This window comes from Amphiura filiformis, chromosome 5 (assembly GCF_039555335.1).
Source record: "Amphiura filiformis chromosome 5, Afil_fr2py, whole genome shotgun sequence".
Taxonomy (NCBI): Eukaryota; Metazoa; Echinodermata; class Ophiuroidea; order Amphilepidida; family Amphiuridae; genus Amphiura; species Amphiura filiformis.
The window spans coordinates 44,244,538-44,257,265 of record NC_092632.1 but is presented as its reverse complement, the minus strand read 5'-3'; the positions used below and the strand labels follow the sequence as shown (position 1 = coordinate 44,257,265).

The following is a 12,728-nucleotide window of genomic DNA, read 5'->3' as shown; positions in this document are numbered from 1 at the left end:
TATGTACTTTACATGCCCTGCTCATCAGGTATGTGTTAAAAGAATGAAACGCATCACATGCAGAAGAGGAATGAGTGAAAAGAAGAGCAAAGGAAGAAGAGGGATGAGAGAGGGGTCGTGAAGAAGGGGAATGAAAGAGTGAAGAAGAGGATTGAAATAGAACAGTCGTCTTAGGGTATTTAAATAAAGGCACTTAATTTAATGCCTACGTGACCAGATGGGCGCTGACATTACAGCTTCAAGACAGGATGTCTGGAAAAGTGACCTTTGGCACAGCAGGTGGTCTTCCTGTGTATTTCAATTGGAAACGTGGGATACATGTCCAAATTTTCTAGCAAATTTGTAATTTTTGCAACTTTGTAGTATTATTGTAAGAGTTTGCGTCGATAACTTTTTTTTCCGTCGCTAAAAACTTCCCAAATTTAGTTCTTGAAAACATACTAAAAAATAGGATCTCCAATGTGTAATTAAGTTGCCTTATACATTTTCAGCAATTTTGATGATATTTGTCTGAAAAATTCCTATCTCTTAGCATTGTAGCACATCTACTGATCACTTGGTAGTCTTGGTATGGCGGCGCCCAAGGGTCACGTGGGCACTAAATTTAGTGCCTTTTATTAAATGGCCTTATATAGATGTTGACTGTAGAATGAAGAAGAGAGAGGGAAGGAGAGCAAGAGCTAGGTGGAAGAAAAGGAACCATAGAGATGGTGAAGAAGAGCAGTGAAATAGAATGAAGAAGAGAGTGGTAAAGAGGAATGATAGAAAGGGGAAGAGAATGGAGGAGGAGGAGGAGAGAGAGTGAATATACACTGATATGAGATTGCGGAAAGGGTAACAACCATAGGAAAATAATGCTCCCTCCTGTTTGCATTCATTTCCATTCCCATCATTCTTGGAAGATAGAGAAAATTTAGCATGTCTGGCTTACACTTACAATCTTGGAAAAAAATGATCAAACACTATGAAGGCCTAATTGGTAATGGTCCTCTTTTTACTCCCAACAATGTTGCCATGTAAAATATACTCATCTTATTATCTTCTCCCAACATTGTTTGGTGTGGAAAGGGGATAGGGTATGTGTAAGATAAACATTAAGGCAACACTATTGTAATTCTTAGTTTACAATGATCGTTATAGTGAGCATGCTGTAGTAAGAAGAACTTGGGAATTAGAGTAAGACTTGTGTTCGAACACATTTTTTCCAGGATTGTAGAAACTTCCAAATTAATAAATACATGTACATGCAATGTATTGCAAATATGCTGATGCTAATATTGCCTCACCTAGGGCCACTTGAAAAGCTGTGTTTAATTAAATGTCATCTTGCATAATATAATTTTCATAATTAATCATATTCAAGTATTAAACTACATATTGCAGGCGGTGGTGGAAGCGATATCGCCATTTTTTGACGCTGCCATTGGATTAGCACATAATCATGAAATCTTCACAAACAACTCTAAATTTGTTATGTGGGGAGTGTCAAAGCAAAATTATCTTTTACTTTAAAACCGTCGAGTACGACAAAAGTACCCCACTCCAAGTATGTTAATTTTCCATTTGTAATTGCTAAACCGTGTGTTTTGAATGGGGCTGTCTGCCCTGTATCTTCGCCAGCCTCAGACGTCACACGCTATGCGTGTCCTATGTCCGCCTGACATATTGCACACATTATTTCATTGCTCATTGCACAATATTGATAATCCATGTTTATTTGCAGACATCACACTGTAAATTGTTCATTTTTGCTTTGTTTGTTTGTCAATTGCTTTATTAAAGAATAAATTAGTTACTCCAGTAAGGCAATAGCTGCTCAGCATAAGGCTGCAGTTTCAAGCTTCACCATATGGTTTCAAATCATATTGTTTCTGCATTCAAGTCTTAAGAAAAGGACATACATGGATATTTTTGGTTTCTCTGCTGGAAGCAGGGGCGAGCCAGGAGAGGTGGGGGTGGTGGAGTGGGCAACTACCCTCCAGATAATTTTCTGGGATAAAATGAGGACCCCAAAGAGTGTCCTTAAAATGATTAAAAATGGGACCAAAAATAGACAAACGGGAACGAAAAGTTGGCTTTGCCCCTCACACTAAAATCCTGGCTACACTACCGACTGCCACCCAGTCCGACTCAAATTTCCCTGTCATTGCATATTCTGAAACAACTCAGAAAAGGCGTCGCACAAGAACGTGTACTATTCACTCTGCTGATAAGCGTGTAGGGTGCTAACGGACATGCTTTTAGCGCACACAAATTGCATTGTGGGAAGGAATTCGTCAAAATGACTTCTGTTAGAAACTCAGAATCCACATATTGATGTTTCAAGAGAATTGGTATGGAATATGGGATTGTCACTATGCAGATACTCCAATGAAGAAATTACTACTATTTTATAGGCTAATTGTTGCAAATGTCTGCTTGTTGCCATATTAAGCACTTCATGTTGTATTTTCTAACTTAACCTGGTTGAAGTACTCACCTTGGTCTGTGGCGGAGATTTTGAAAATGAATTTAGAACCGCAGAAACGATGTTAAATCTACATCATATGCAAAATTTGAGGAAATTCGCATGACGAGTCCGCTTTTATTTTAGGGCCATTTGTCTATAACTGGTCTTTACATGTAGCCCTATGGAGAGTGCCCGTTGAGGGTGCTATAACCCCATTTTAGGAACAAAATGTGATTTAAAAACCGGACTCTTGCTAATTTTCTAAAATTTTCAGAGTATGTAGTATGAACATATAATCAAGTAGTTGCCTTACCTGCTCTTCTGAAAAAATAAAAAGTCCTATACCTCAATGATAATGAAACATAGGTGAGCCATTCCATGTCAACTCCAGGGATGTGCACCGCAGCACCTCTTCAATTTTTTTCTTTTTCTGTGTGGTGGTAGATATTGATGAGAAAGTAAAATCCTGAAAATTTGAGCTTCACACTCCATTTCGTTTTCCTGTGGCATCAATTTGAAAAAATGTGTTGCAACGCGAAAGACGATGTTTGGAGGTCCATAAATGTATAAAGGAACCCCCAACAACTTTGAAAAGTATGTATTCTGGGGTACTTTTTTGTGTAGAATTCAAATCTGGCATCAGAAAACTTATGACTCCTTTACTTTAAAAGATATAGGGCCCTCAAAATGCAACTTCATCCATCCAGGACCAACTTCGGGGGGTCAGAACTCCAAAAGTAAAAATAATTTTTTTGTCCATTTTTTTTTGCCAGTCAAAGCCCTTTGGTAGGACATTACTCTTATCCCATATTGAGCCTATTAGAATACTTTTAGCTGAGATATTACCCATGCAAAACTCCAATTGTACATTTTTGTACATTTTGACCCCCTGAAAACCAATGTCAGACATTTTGCCCCACCATGAACTTCAGGTATGTTGAAAATATGTTCTTGTACAACATTTCTGAGAGATATTGGCTTTGGGACTCGATGACTTTGCTTTAAAAACATCAGTTAGGTTTGCCTACTCACATATATGTCATTCCAACCACATCAACAAAATGGGTTGGTTGGTCAGTGGTCATCCACTCAAATTTTGCTGGAAATCATTTCTAGCATACCTCTATGAGCATAATGAACACATGGAAAAAAAATGAATGCTCAACTCAAGTGGTTGTGGAGATATTGCTTGTCAAAATTTCCATGCAGACCCCACTTTTTGCTATCTCAAGTTGCGTCGTTGAATTAGTAGCGTTTTGGAACACTCATATTTTACCTTTGCGAAAAAGATATTAAGCTGAAAAGTATCACCTAGGGTGACTTTTACCTAGAGATGCAGAATCTTGACTCAGTAATGGATGGACAAAGTTGCATTTTGAGGGCCCTATATCTTTTAAAGTAAAGGAGTCATAAGTTTTCTGATGCCAGATTTGAATTCTACACAAAAAAGTACCCCAGTATGCATACTTTTCAAAGTTGTTGGGGGTTCCCTTTATACATTTATGGACCTCCAACATCGTATTTCGCGTTGCGACACATTTTTTACGCTGACCACCCTAAATTTCAAATTGATGCCACGGGAAAACGAAATGGAGTATGAAGCTCAAATTTTCAGGATTTTACTTTCTCATCAATATCTACCACCACACAGAAAAGAAAAAAAAAATTAAAGAGGTGCTGCGGTGCACATCCCTGGAGTTGACATGGAATGGCTCAGGTGTACTTCTTTCAGGGTACTTTTAGCATGAAATTGATTACATAAACCACATGAAAATCATATGGGTGTCAGGTTGCAATGGCAGTGACATTTTGCGATAGTTTAATATAATATTTTAATTACTTCTAATTATATTCATTCACTTTTCTTTCTTTTCTAGAACTATGATTATATGGATGGCATAGGTGTTTCAGAAGATGGTATGGCCACACCAAAATCAATGATGAGTCAAGAGCTAATTCCATAGATTCAAGTTTCAGTCACAAACTGAGAGTGGGACTATCAAGAGGAAATACAGACACAAGTAGCATGAAATCTTCTAAAATGGGAGTTACACCAAAAGTCAGTGTCACAGCTATGTAATGTGTGGTACAGACACACCAGGGATATGTATTCCAATAAACTTTGAACCCTTCGTAACTCAAGTAACCGTTCACAAGTTATCAATAGCTATGAATACCCTTTTCAGTTATAACTTTATGAAGGGTCCGTGTAGTACTGTTATAAGCTGAAATGGATAACGATGCATGATAATGATGGATTTTGAGACTTACAAAGCTTTCTAAAGTTTAGTGAAATGGACCCCAGGAGACTAGATGCTTGGATATTGAGGGCATATGCAGGTATGCGGATTAAAGGAGAATGGTCTGATTTTCATCATATGTTGTGGTCAAATGACCCTGACCCCCCCATTCTCTACCTACCTTCTGAGTTTCAAGATGGCTATCAGTATACAAATATTGACTGCTCAAGAGGTGAATGGTCAATACCTATTACCAGTAAATTGTAACTGATTCACACAAACAAGTAGAAATAACATTCACATGAAATGTGTGTGGCTCATCCAAGCATCACTTCTTCAGCATCACTGGGTCAAAATTATTGCTCCAAGTGATCTCAAAACTATACTATTTTCCCTAAGCGAAGCTTCCTCTCATATATACAGTGAGACAGTTACCGAGTTAGGTTGTTGCAACGACAGCAGGAAATAGTACTACTATTACCTGGGGGATACAACTACATGTACTATTTCCTGCTGCCATAGGAACAACCTTTCAACTCAAAGAATAGTGAAACTATTTCATGCCATGTGATGCGGTTTAACCAATCAAGCAACAAGAATATGTGGTATATAATCTCTTTGATACTAGAGGTTTTAAGGGGTACTACACCGCTGGTCAATTTTGTGCCTTTTTTTGCATTTTCTCAAAAATTATAGCCCTTGGTGACAAGTAAGATATGTATATACTATACGGGCAAGGACTACAACTACTGCACTGAAAATTCAGCAACTCAAGGCAAGTAGTTATTGATTTATTGATCAAACATTGGTTTTCCCTCATTTTTTGACTGTAACTCCAACAACTGTTGTCTGTGTTGAAATAAAATTTCCAGGTGTAGTGTAGGTGTAGTACCTTTAAATGATGTATTTGTTTTGAATTCAGTTTGGCTTATAAAATTGTAACAAAATTTTTCCCCGTAAGTAACTATCCAGATGATAGTGAGAAAAATGCAGGTTTTCCCACCAAAGTCTTCATTTTGATGTTGGAAAAGAAGTCATGAAGCCACAGACTAATACAGACTTTTCACCAACAGGCAAAGTATGCTGTGAATTCTCTCATATTCATGAGGGCCGATAGTTAGATTGTGTGTGTCTAACAAGTCACGCTAGCATATCTTTGCATTTTGATGACGTAAAATCGATAATATGTTACTATAATATCTAGTAGAAATATATTATCGATTTTATGTCATCAAACATTCATTAGAACTTAAACATTACTGGAAATAGAATGGGACTAGATTAAATAACGTAGATATGATGCATCAAATATTATAAGTCAAATAAAAAGCCTGCAGGGTCACTTAGGGAGCATTTCAATGGCGAACAATGGATGAGCATTTATGTGTGACAATGACCCTGCTGGACATTAAAGTTTATTTGTATGACCAAATATGGAGTGTGGACATATTATATATTGTATTAAATCCATATTGATATGAATCAATTTAAACACACCATGTACTTGACACAATAAGAACTGGTGTAAATGTGTCACATGGATATGAACCAAATTGACATGAACTGTGTTAAACTTTGTTTGGCTTACAATTGTCGAAAAATTGTTTTTAATTTTTTACTGGGCACATCTATAAAGTCCCAACTTATCACGCTCACATATCGTCGGCAGAGTGCAACACTATCGTAAGTGCAGTAGAATGCAATAGCTGCCATTTGCAATATTTCAATAAATGTACTTACTTTTAACCAATGACACTAGAAAAAACACCCAACTACATGTAAAGGTTATATCTTGGGGTTAGCTTAGTGGCCATCAGGAAAGTATACAGAACATAACACTTTACATTGAGCATGATGAGGGGATTGTGCTGCAAACAATAGGTATTTTACAAAAGGCAGCTACTAAATTCTATTGCACTTACGGTAGTGTTGCACTCTGCCGATGATATATTCACATAAGCAAGCCACAGTCACATATTATGTACAGTGCAACTAGCGTAGGTGTTATGAGTCTCATTTTTTGCCAATTATGTCGAACAATGTATAGCATGTTGTGGACCGATAGGCTCTACTGCAAAAGTGGAAAGTTTCAGTCTACATTATTTTGGCATTCCAAGCAACTACCTTGAAAATAATAACAAACAAAAATATTCCTTTCAGGGATAGGTAATTGTAAGGAAGTACATAATGCTATTTGAAGCATCAGATCTTAAACCCGGGGCTTCCAACCGTTTTGGACCAGAGGGCTACATTGTGAATTTCAGACTGTTTGACAAAGCTACATACACTGTTATTAATAACTTTTTGTATTATATATTTGTGTTGGCCCAACCACCATCGATATAAAGTAATGAACCTTCACAATCAATAGTCGCTGCTATTAGATCTGATGCTGCAAGTTCTGCACTGCTATGAATATGTGATACCTACTGGTCCATGGAGGCCAAAGGCGGCATATTTGAAATTCAGATAAAGTCAAAAATATGGAGTAAAAAAACAATAAAATATGTAAGAACATAGACATCACAAAACATCATATCTTTAGAACCCAGTATGCTAGACCTTTGGTGTTTTCAGTATATGATACCCTAATGTTTGTATAAGGTAATCATGATAGTAACTCAATTTTCAAAAATGCCTCCCTTGTCCTCCATAGACCAGATCATGTCACATATAATATTGTTTATGATTGTGTGGGTATTTTTTCCAGACTCAATCTATTTGTTGTTGTGTTTTGATGTTGTTGTTGTTGTTGTTGTTGTTTTTTCAATAGAACTGTTGAATGGATATCATTGCTTTCTGTCTGTTATACCTTACAGACAAAAAGTGTTACAAAGCACATTATGTGGAGTTGTTAACACTTATGGAATGTTTTGTTGTGTGTATGAGTGAATTGGTCATTTGTTATCATCATGACATATTTTATAAAATGACAAATATGACAATTTGCTCATTGCAGCATGATAGTTTAATTAAAGCCATATTATAACATTTGCTGAGGAGAACGCCTCACGATTGTAATGTACTTTAGTCAATAAAGATACTTTAGGTGTTGTAGTTTTGTCAAAATCCGAGATTTTGAATAAAACGATGGAACCGGCGTTTTATTATTACGATGGAAATATTAGTCAAACACATATCCCATATGCACAGTACGTACACGGCGTGCAGGATACACATACACACACACCCTGAGGATCGTACCGTATTACAGCTGCGGGAGTAACATGCATGGGCGCTAGTAGTAAATTCCAATTTTCTATGCTTATACCTCACTTGTTCAGCTCAAAATTAAAAGGGACATATCTGACAGTAAAAGCTAACATTTTATGGAAAATAAAAACTAATCTATTTTTACAGAAATGTTATAATATGGCTTTAAGAGGCTTTTACACTGGTCATTATTTATTAGTCATTCAGATTCAAACAAATTGAAAGAATTTAAGTGCAATGCAGCAACTGAGGTATCAATAGATAATTTTTCCAACAAAACAATGCTTTGAATATCTTTTCGAGCATTTCATTTCTTTTAGTATCTGCCTGTTTCAATTGTAACAATATCTTTTTTTTTTTTGTGTATGGTGTATGACACTCATTTATCCTAGTTGAAAAGTTGTGAAACTGTTTATATTCAATATATGTCATAGTTGCAGACTAATTTGAGTAAATCCGTCCATGCACAAGATGCAATCCGTCCATAGAAATTTTCTAATTTGATGTATTGTACAATATAATATAAATTGTATAAAAGGGATGAACAGGGTTAGCAATTTTGTATTAAAAAATCCAGTATTTTCAACAATCAGGATTTAGTTTGTAAATATTAGATGTATCATGAAAGTGTATGATTTTTAGAATAAAATTATTTATTTCTTTTGAAAGTACTATGCTTTGTAGAGTGTGATTGTATTTTTTTGCAGTTATGATTACTGAAGTATATGTAATCAGACCATACTTCCAATGTCAGAAAAATACAGCGCTAAATTTGTTTTGAATTTAAAAATATTTGTCACATGAAACATCAGTCAATCCTAATCCTTTATTTTGACCCAAATTGAAAAGTCAATATTCAATGAACGTTTTGCAAAAAGTATCAAAATGTGCATTATTCAGCTGATTTTGTGTCATAGAACAAATAATATGCATTCTGATGATTTTGGCAGAGTTGATCATATTCCCCTCCTTTGTAACCAATAATTTATGAAAATAGTGAAATTAAGATGGGTATTTTAAAGTCCATATGCACATTTCTTCTTATGTTTAAAATTTATGCCACATCTGCAATTTTGTAAAAAAAATATGACATAAAATATGGGGGTTTAGCTATTTCTTTCTAGAATTCAACTTTTATTCCTGGTTCAGTTGAACTGTACTGCGCCAAAACGGTATCCTCACACTTGGGAAATCTTGGAAAATCCACAGATATTTTCCAGAATGTTCACTGTATTGTATAAAATGGAAAATACCTGAGCTATTAATAGAATTAGGCTTTTTGTTAGAATATAATCAAACGAAGAAAATTGTTTTCATGGCAAATTTGGAACAAGAAAGTTGTAGGCTTTCTAATTTGTTGGCAGTCTGGATCTGCCTTCAAAGTCATTTTGCACATCCAATAATTTGCTGTTAATGCAATAATAACAAGTAGATTTAGAGTCACGAAAGTGTTCATCCTCTCTGAGAGAATAATATTCCTCGGTCGACTTGTTGATGTCTGGTTTGTGAAAACACATCAGTAGAACTGTGGAAAAAGCCTGTTTCCTGGTGAAAGCAGCACCATTTTGGAAATTGTCATCTGTGCGAGGATTTTATACTCAAAGGATATATAAATTCAAGTCAACCGTGGACTTGCTGAACTGTGGTCTTCGCAGGGCAAGTTAACTTTGTAATCAACAACAAGAAGATTACCGGATAAGTAAATAATTAAAATATTAGTGTGTGATTCATAAAGTGTATGCATTTATGTTTATGTGCAGGATAATTGTCAACCATATTGTACTTTAAAGATTCAGATTTTGTGATCTTAATAAAACTGTTGTTATTGTTGTGCATTCGTGTGAGAACTGGCAAAAGGTGTATTTAGCCTTGAGTCCACACGGCTCGTAACAAATCGGGGGCTCGAGTCGGGAACACTGTAAAAAAGAGTTGACATTAATTTACTGAGTGAAAGTACAGTATGGTGTTCAATGCAAAAGAGTTTTCTGAAAACTATAATAGGAGAAGTTTGATGAGTTGAAGAAGCCTGATTTAACCATTCAGTAGAAAGCAAATAATCAAAAATGCCTTGATTGGTGTTTTGGTTGAAGAAGGTCTTTTTGATGAATCCACTTTGGAGCAAAAATATGAAGTACAAACTGAAATCGGAGGGGTTGCAGTGAAATTAAAAGAACTAGAAGTTCAGTTGGAAATGGAACAAATGAAAATGTAAATGAAGTTACATATGCAAAAGCTAGATATGGAAAATAAAGAAAAACAAGAAGGGCTAGACATTGAGTAACCAAAACTAGAAATGGAAGAAAAGGCGTGCCAGAAAGATGGAGCTTGAATAGCACTAATTAGAAAAGGGATGAAACGGGAAATGTAGCAAAATTGGAGATGGAAACGGAAACACAAGAAAAAGCACAAAAACTGCATGCAAATGGAAGCACATTGAGAAAAAGAAATTGGGGGCAAAATACAAGTTTGAACAAGAGAAGATAGAAAAATGTCGTTGATAACAATGCGTTACCATGGTTGCATAAAAGTATGCATTTAGCTGTCATTTTACTGTGAAGCAACATATCGACGTATGTCTTTCCTTTGCATGAGGCATGGTTGGATGTGTTGTAAAATGTAAGGCTTCAAACCTTACTTGAGCGGTTGTCATAGAGAGTCACACGGCATATGAAGCTGCTTATGCGCACACTCTGTATAATTGTGCAATGCTCGTAAATGTGCCTGCATTCTTCGAGAGTTGGCATCAGAATTTTGTTTTGGTGGTGAAGATACTGTATTTAAGCGTCATGAGCGATTTCTTTCTTTGCATTGTACGATCCATTTACTGATGATGCTCAGAAAGTTGTGATAAGCCAGACAATTTTGCAGTGAAGAAATAGGATCCACGGTATTGGGAAACTTTGCCATGATGGAAAACAAAATCCACATGGAATCAACCGACTCGCCACTGGGTTATCTTTCAGTGCTTAGCTTCTTCTTTTTTACGGGTTTGTGTTCCAACCTATTCATCGTCGTGTCAGTTGTTCTGCGTAAGAAATTCCGCAAACTGGACAATGTCCTGATCTGCAATATCGCCTTATGTTGTCTTATTCAAGTAGCATACTTGGACGTTCTAGACATCGCGAGCATTGCAGCCGATGGATCATTTCTCGAATCCAACCAAAGAATGTGTACCAGTTCCTCATGCTTGAAGATGTCGCTGCATGTATGCTCTATTTGGACGACATCGATATTGAGCTACCAAGCATATTTACGATTTTGCAACCGAGTAGCTTATGGCAAAGTGTTCAATCTCATCACAGTGACCGTGGCGATATTTTGCATTTGGACATGCACCTTTCTTTTGTTACTGCCGTCTTTGATAGGCTGGGGTCGACATTCCTACCAGCCATACCTCAAACATTGCACTTACGACTTCACATTTTCACCAACCTACTCCATGTTTTTGTTGATGTGGGGAATGTTGTTCCCTATTGTGTTGATTGCCTACTCATTTGCGCGAATAACTCTTGATATCTGCTCCCCAACTCACAATCGACCAAATAACAACAATGCTGCGGCTCGTGATATATCAAGACTCCCCGAAGACGCAGATTTTGCTCGCTCTATTTTGGGTATAGTCATCCTCTTTTGTATCACTACCTCTTTTCCCACTGCAATTTGGATAAATGGGAATATGACATTTAGGAAAACGATTCTCAGATGTGCTGTGGAAATTGGCCGAATTCATCCTAGCTTCTGCGGAGTTTCCATCATTTCGATGAACAGAGACTTTCGAGAGAGTTTCGTTTGGTTGTTGAGGTGTTGGCAACGCGCAAGAAACGTACGAATTGCACCAAATCCAGAAATCGCAACTGTAAGTCCACTCAGATCAGATACCAACCGTATTAGTACAACTGTAGAAGACGTAGTGTAATCTCCTCCCTTTCTCAAAGGCCGGCAATGATGATGACCATACTGATGAACAGCTCACACCTCCGACGCGCGTTTATGTGGATGTATGACATTAGAGCGGGCATTCGGAGGACGTTCAGTGATTTTGGCAAGCTGAGCCAATGTTCATAAGTTGCTACCATACAGCTCACTAAAAGCAGGACATTGTCTTCAAGTTTAGGAGTGAGTCATCATGAGGAGCTATAAATCATTCTTCTGCAGAGGAGCAAAACGGTGCTCAGGTGTGCTCGTAAATTGGCCATACTAGCTTCTGCGGAGTTTCCATTTTATTTCGATGAATAGAGACTTTCGGGAGCGTTTTGTTTGGTTGTTGAGGTGTTAGCAACGCGCAAGAAATGTACAAATTGCACCAAATCCAGAAATGGCAACCATAAGTCCACTCAGATCAGATAACAACTGTAATAATACAACTGTAGAAGACGTAGTGTAATCGTCTGTTTGACAATTTTAGTTTAGAAAATACTCGCCCTATTATCTCTACAAATACAAACAAACCGTCATGAAATGTAAGCACAGCGCAAGACATAATCATGATAGTGAACCATTCTCAAAGGCCGGCAATGTTGCTGATCACCCTGGAGAACAACTCGGAAGTGTGTTGCGTGGCAGTAAAAGACTTGACATTAGAGGACTTCAGTTATTTGTACAAGTTGAGTCAATGTTATCAACTATACCATATCCCATATGACTCACAAAATGGCCATGATTCCGCGATGAACATGTCCCTTATCTGTCATGAGAAGGCAAAATCCGATGGTTTTATGCAATCAAGGACGTGAGCATGGTGAGACAAATGTAAACCGGTTAAAGACTATATCAAAGTGAGTATCAGACTTAAGGTCCGTTCATACTACGCCGTAATCGTGATGCGA

General features: G+C 36.9%; 1 protein-coding gene across 1 annotated transcript in view; it reads left to right on the top strand.

Moving 5' to 3' along the window:
- Positions 1–5,382, top strand: part of LOC140153194 (uncharacterized) — a gene marked incomplete in the record, with an annotated part of 50,621 nt that extends 45,239 nt beyond the window's left edge. Inside the window, 1 exon segment of the mRNA XM_072175874.1 lies at positions 4,327–5,382. Within this exon segment, the coding sequence (XP_072031975.1) occupies positions 4,327–4,413 (87 nt within the window).
- Between the last annotated feature and the right edge of the window lie 7,346 nt (positions 5,383–12,728).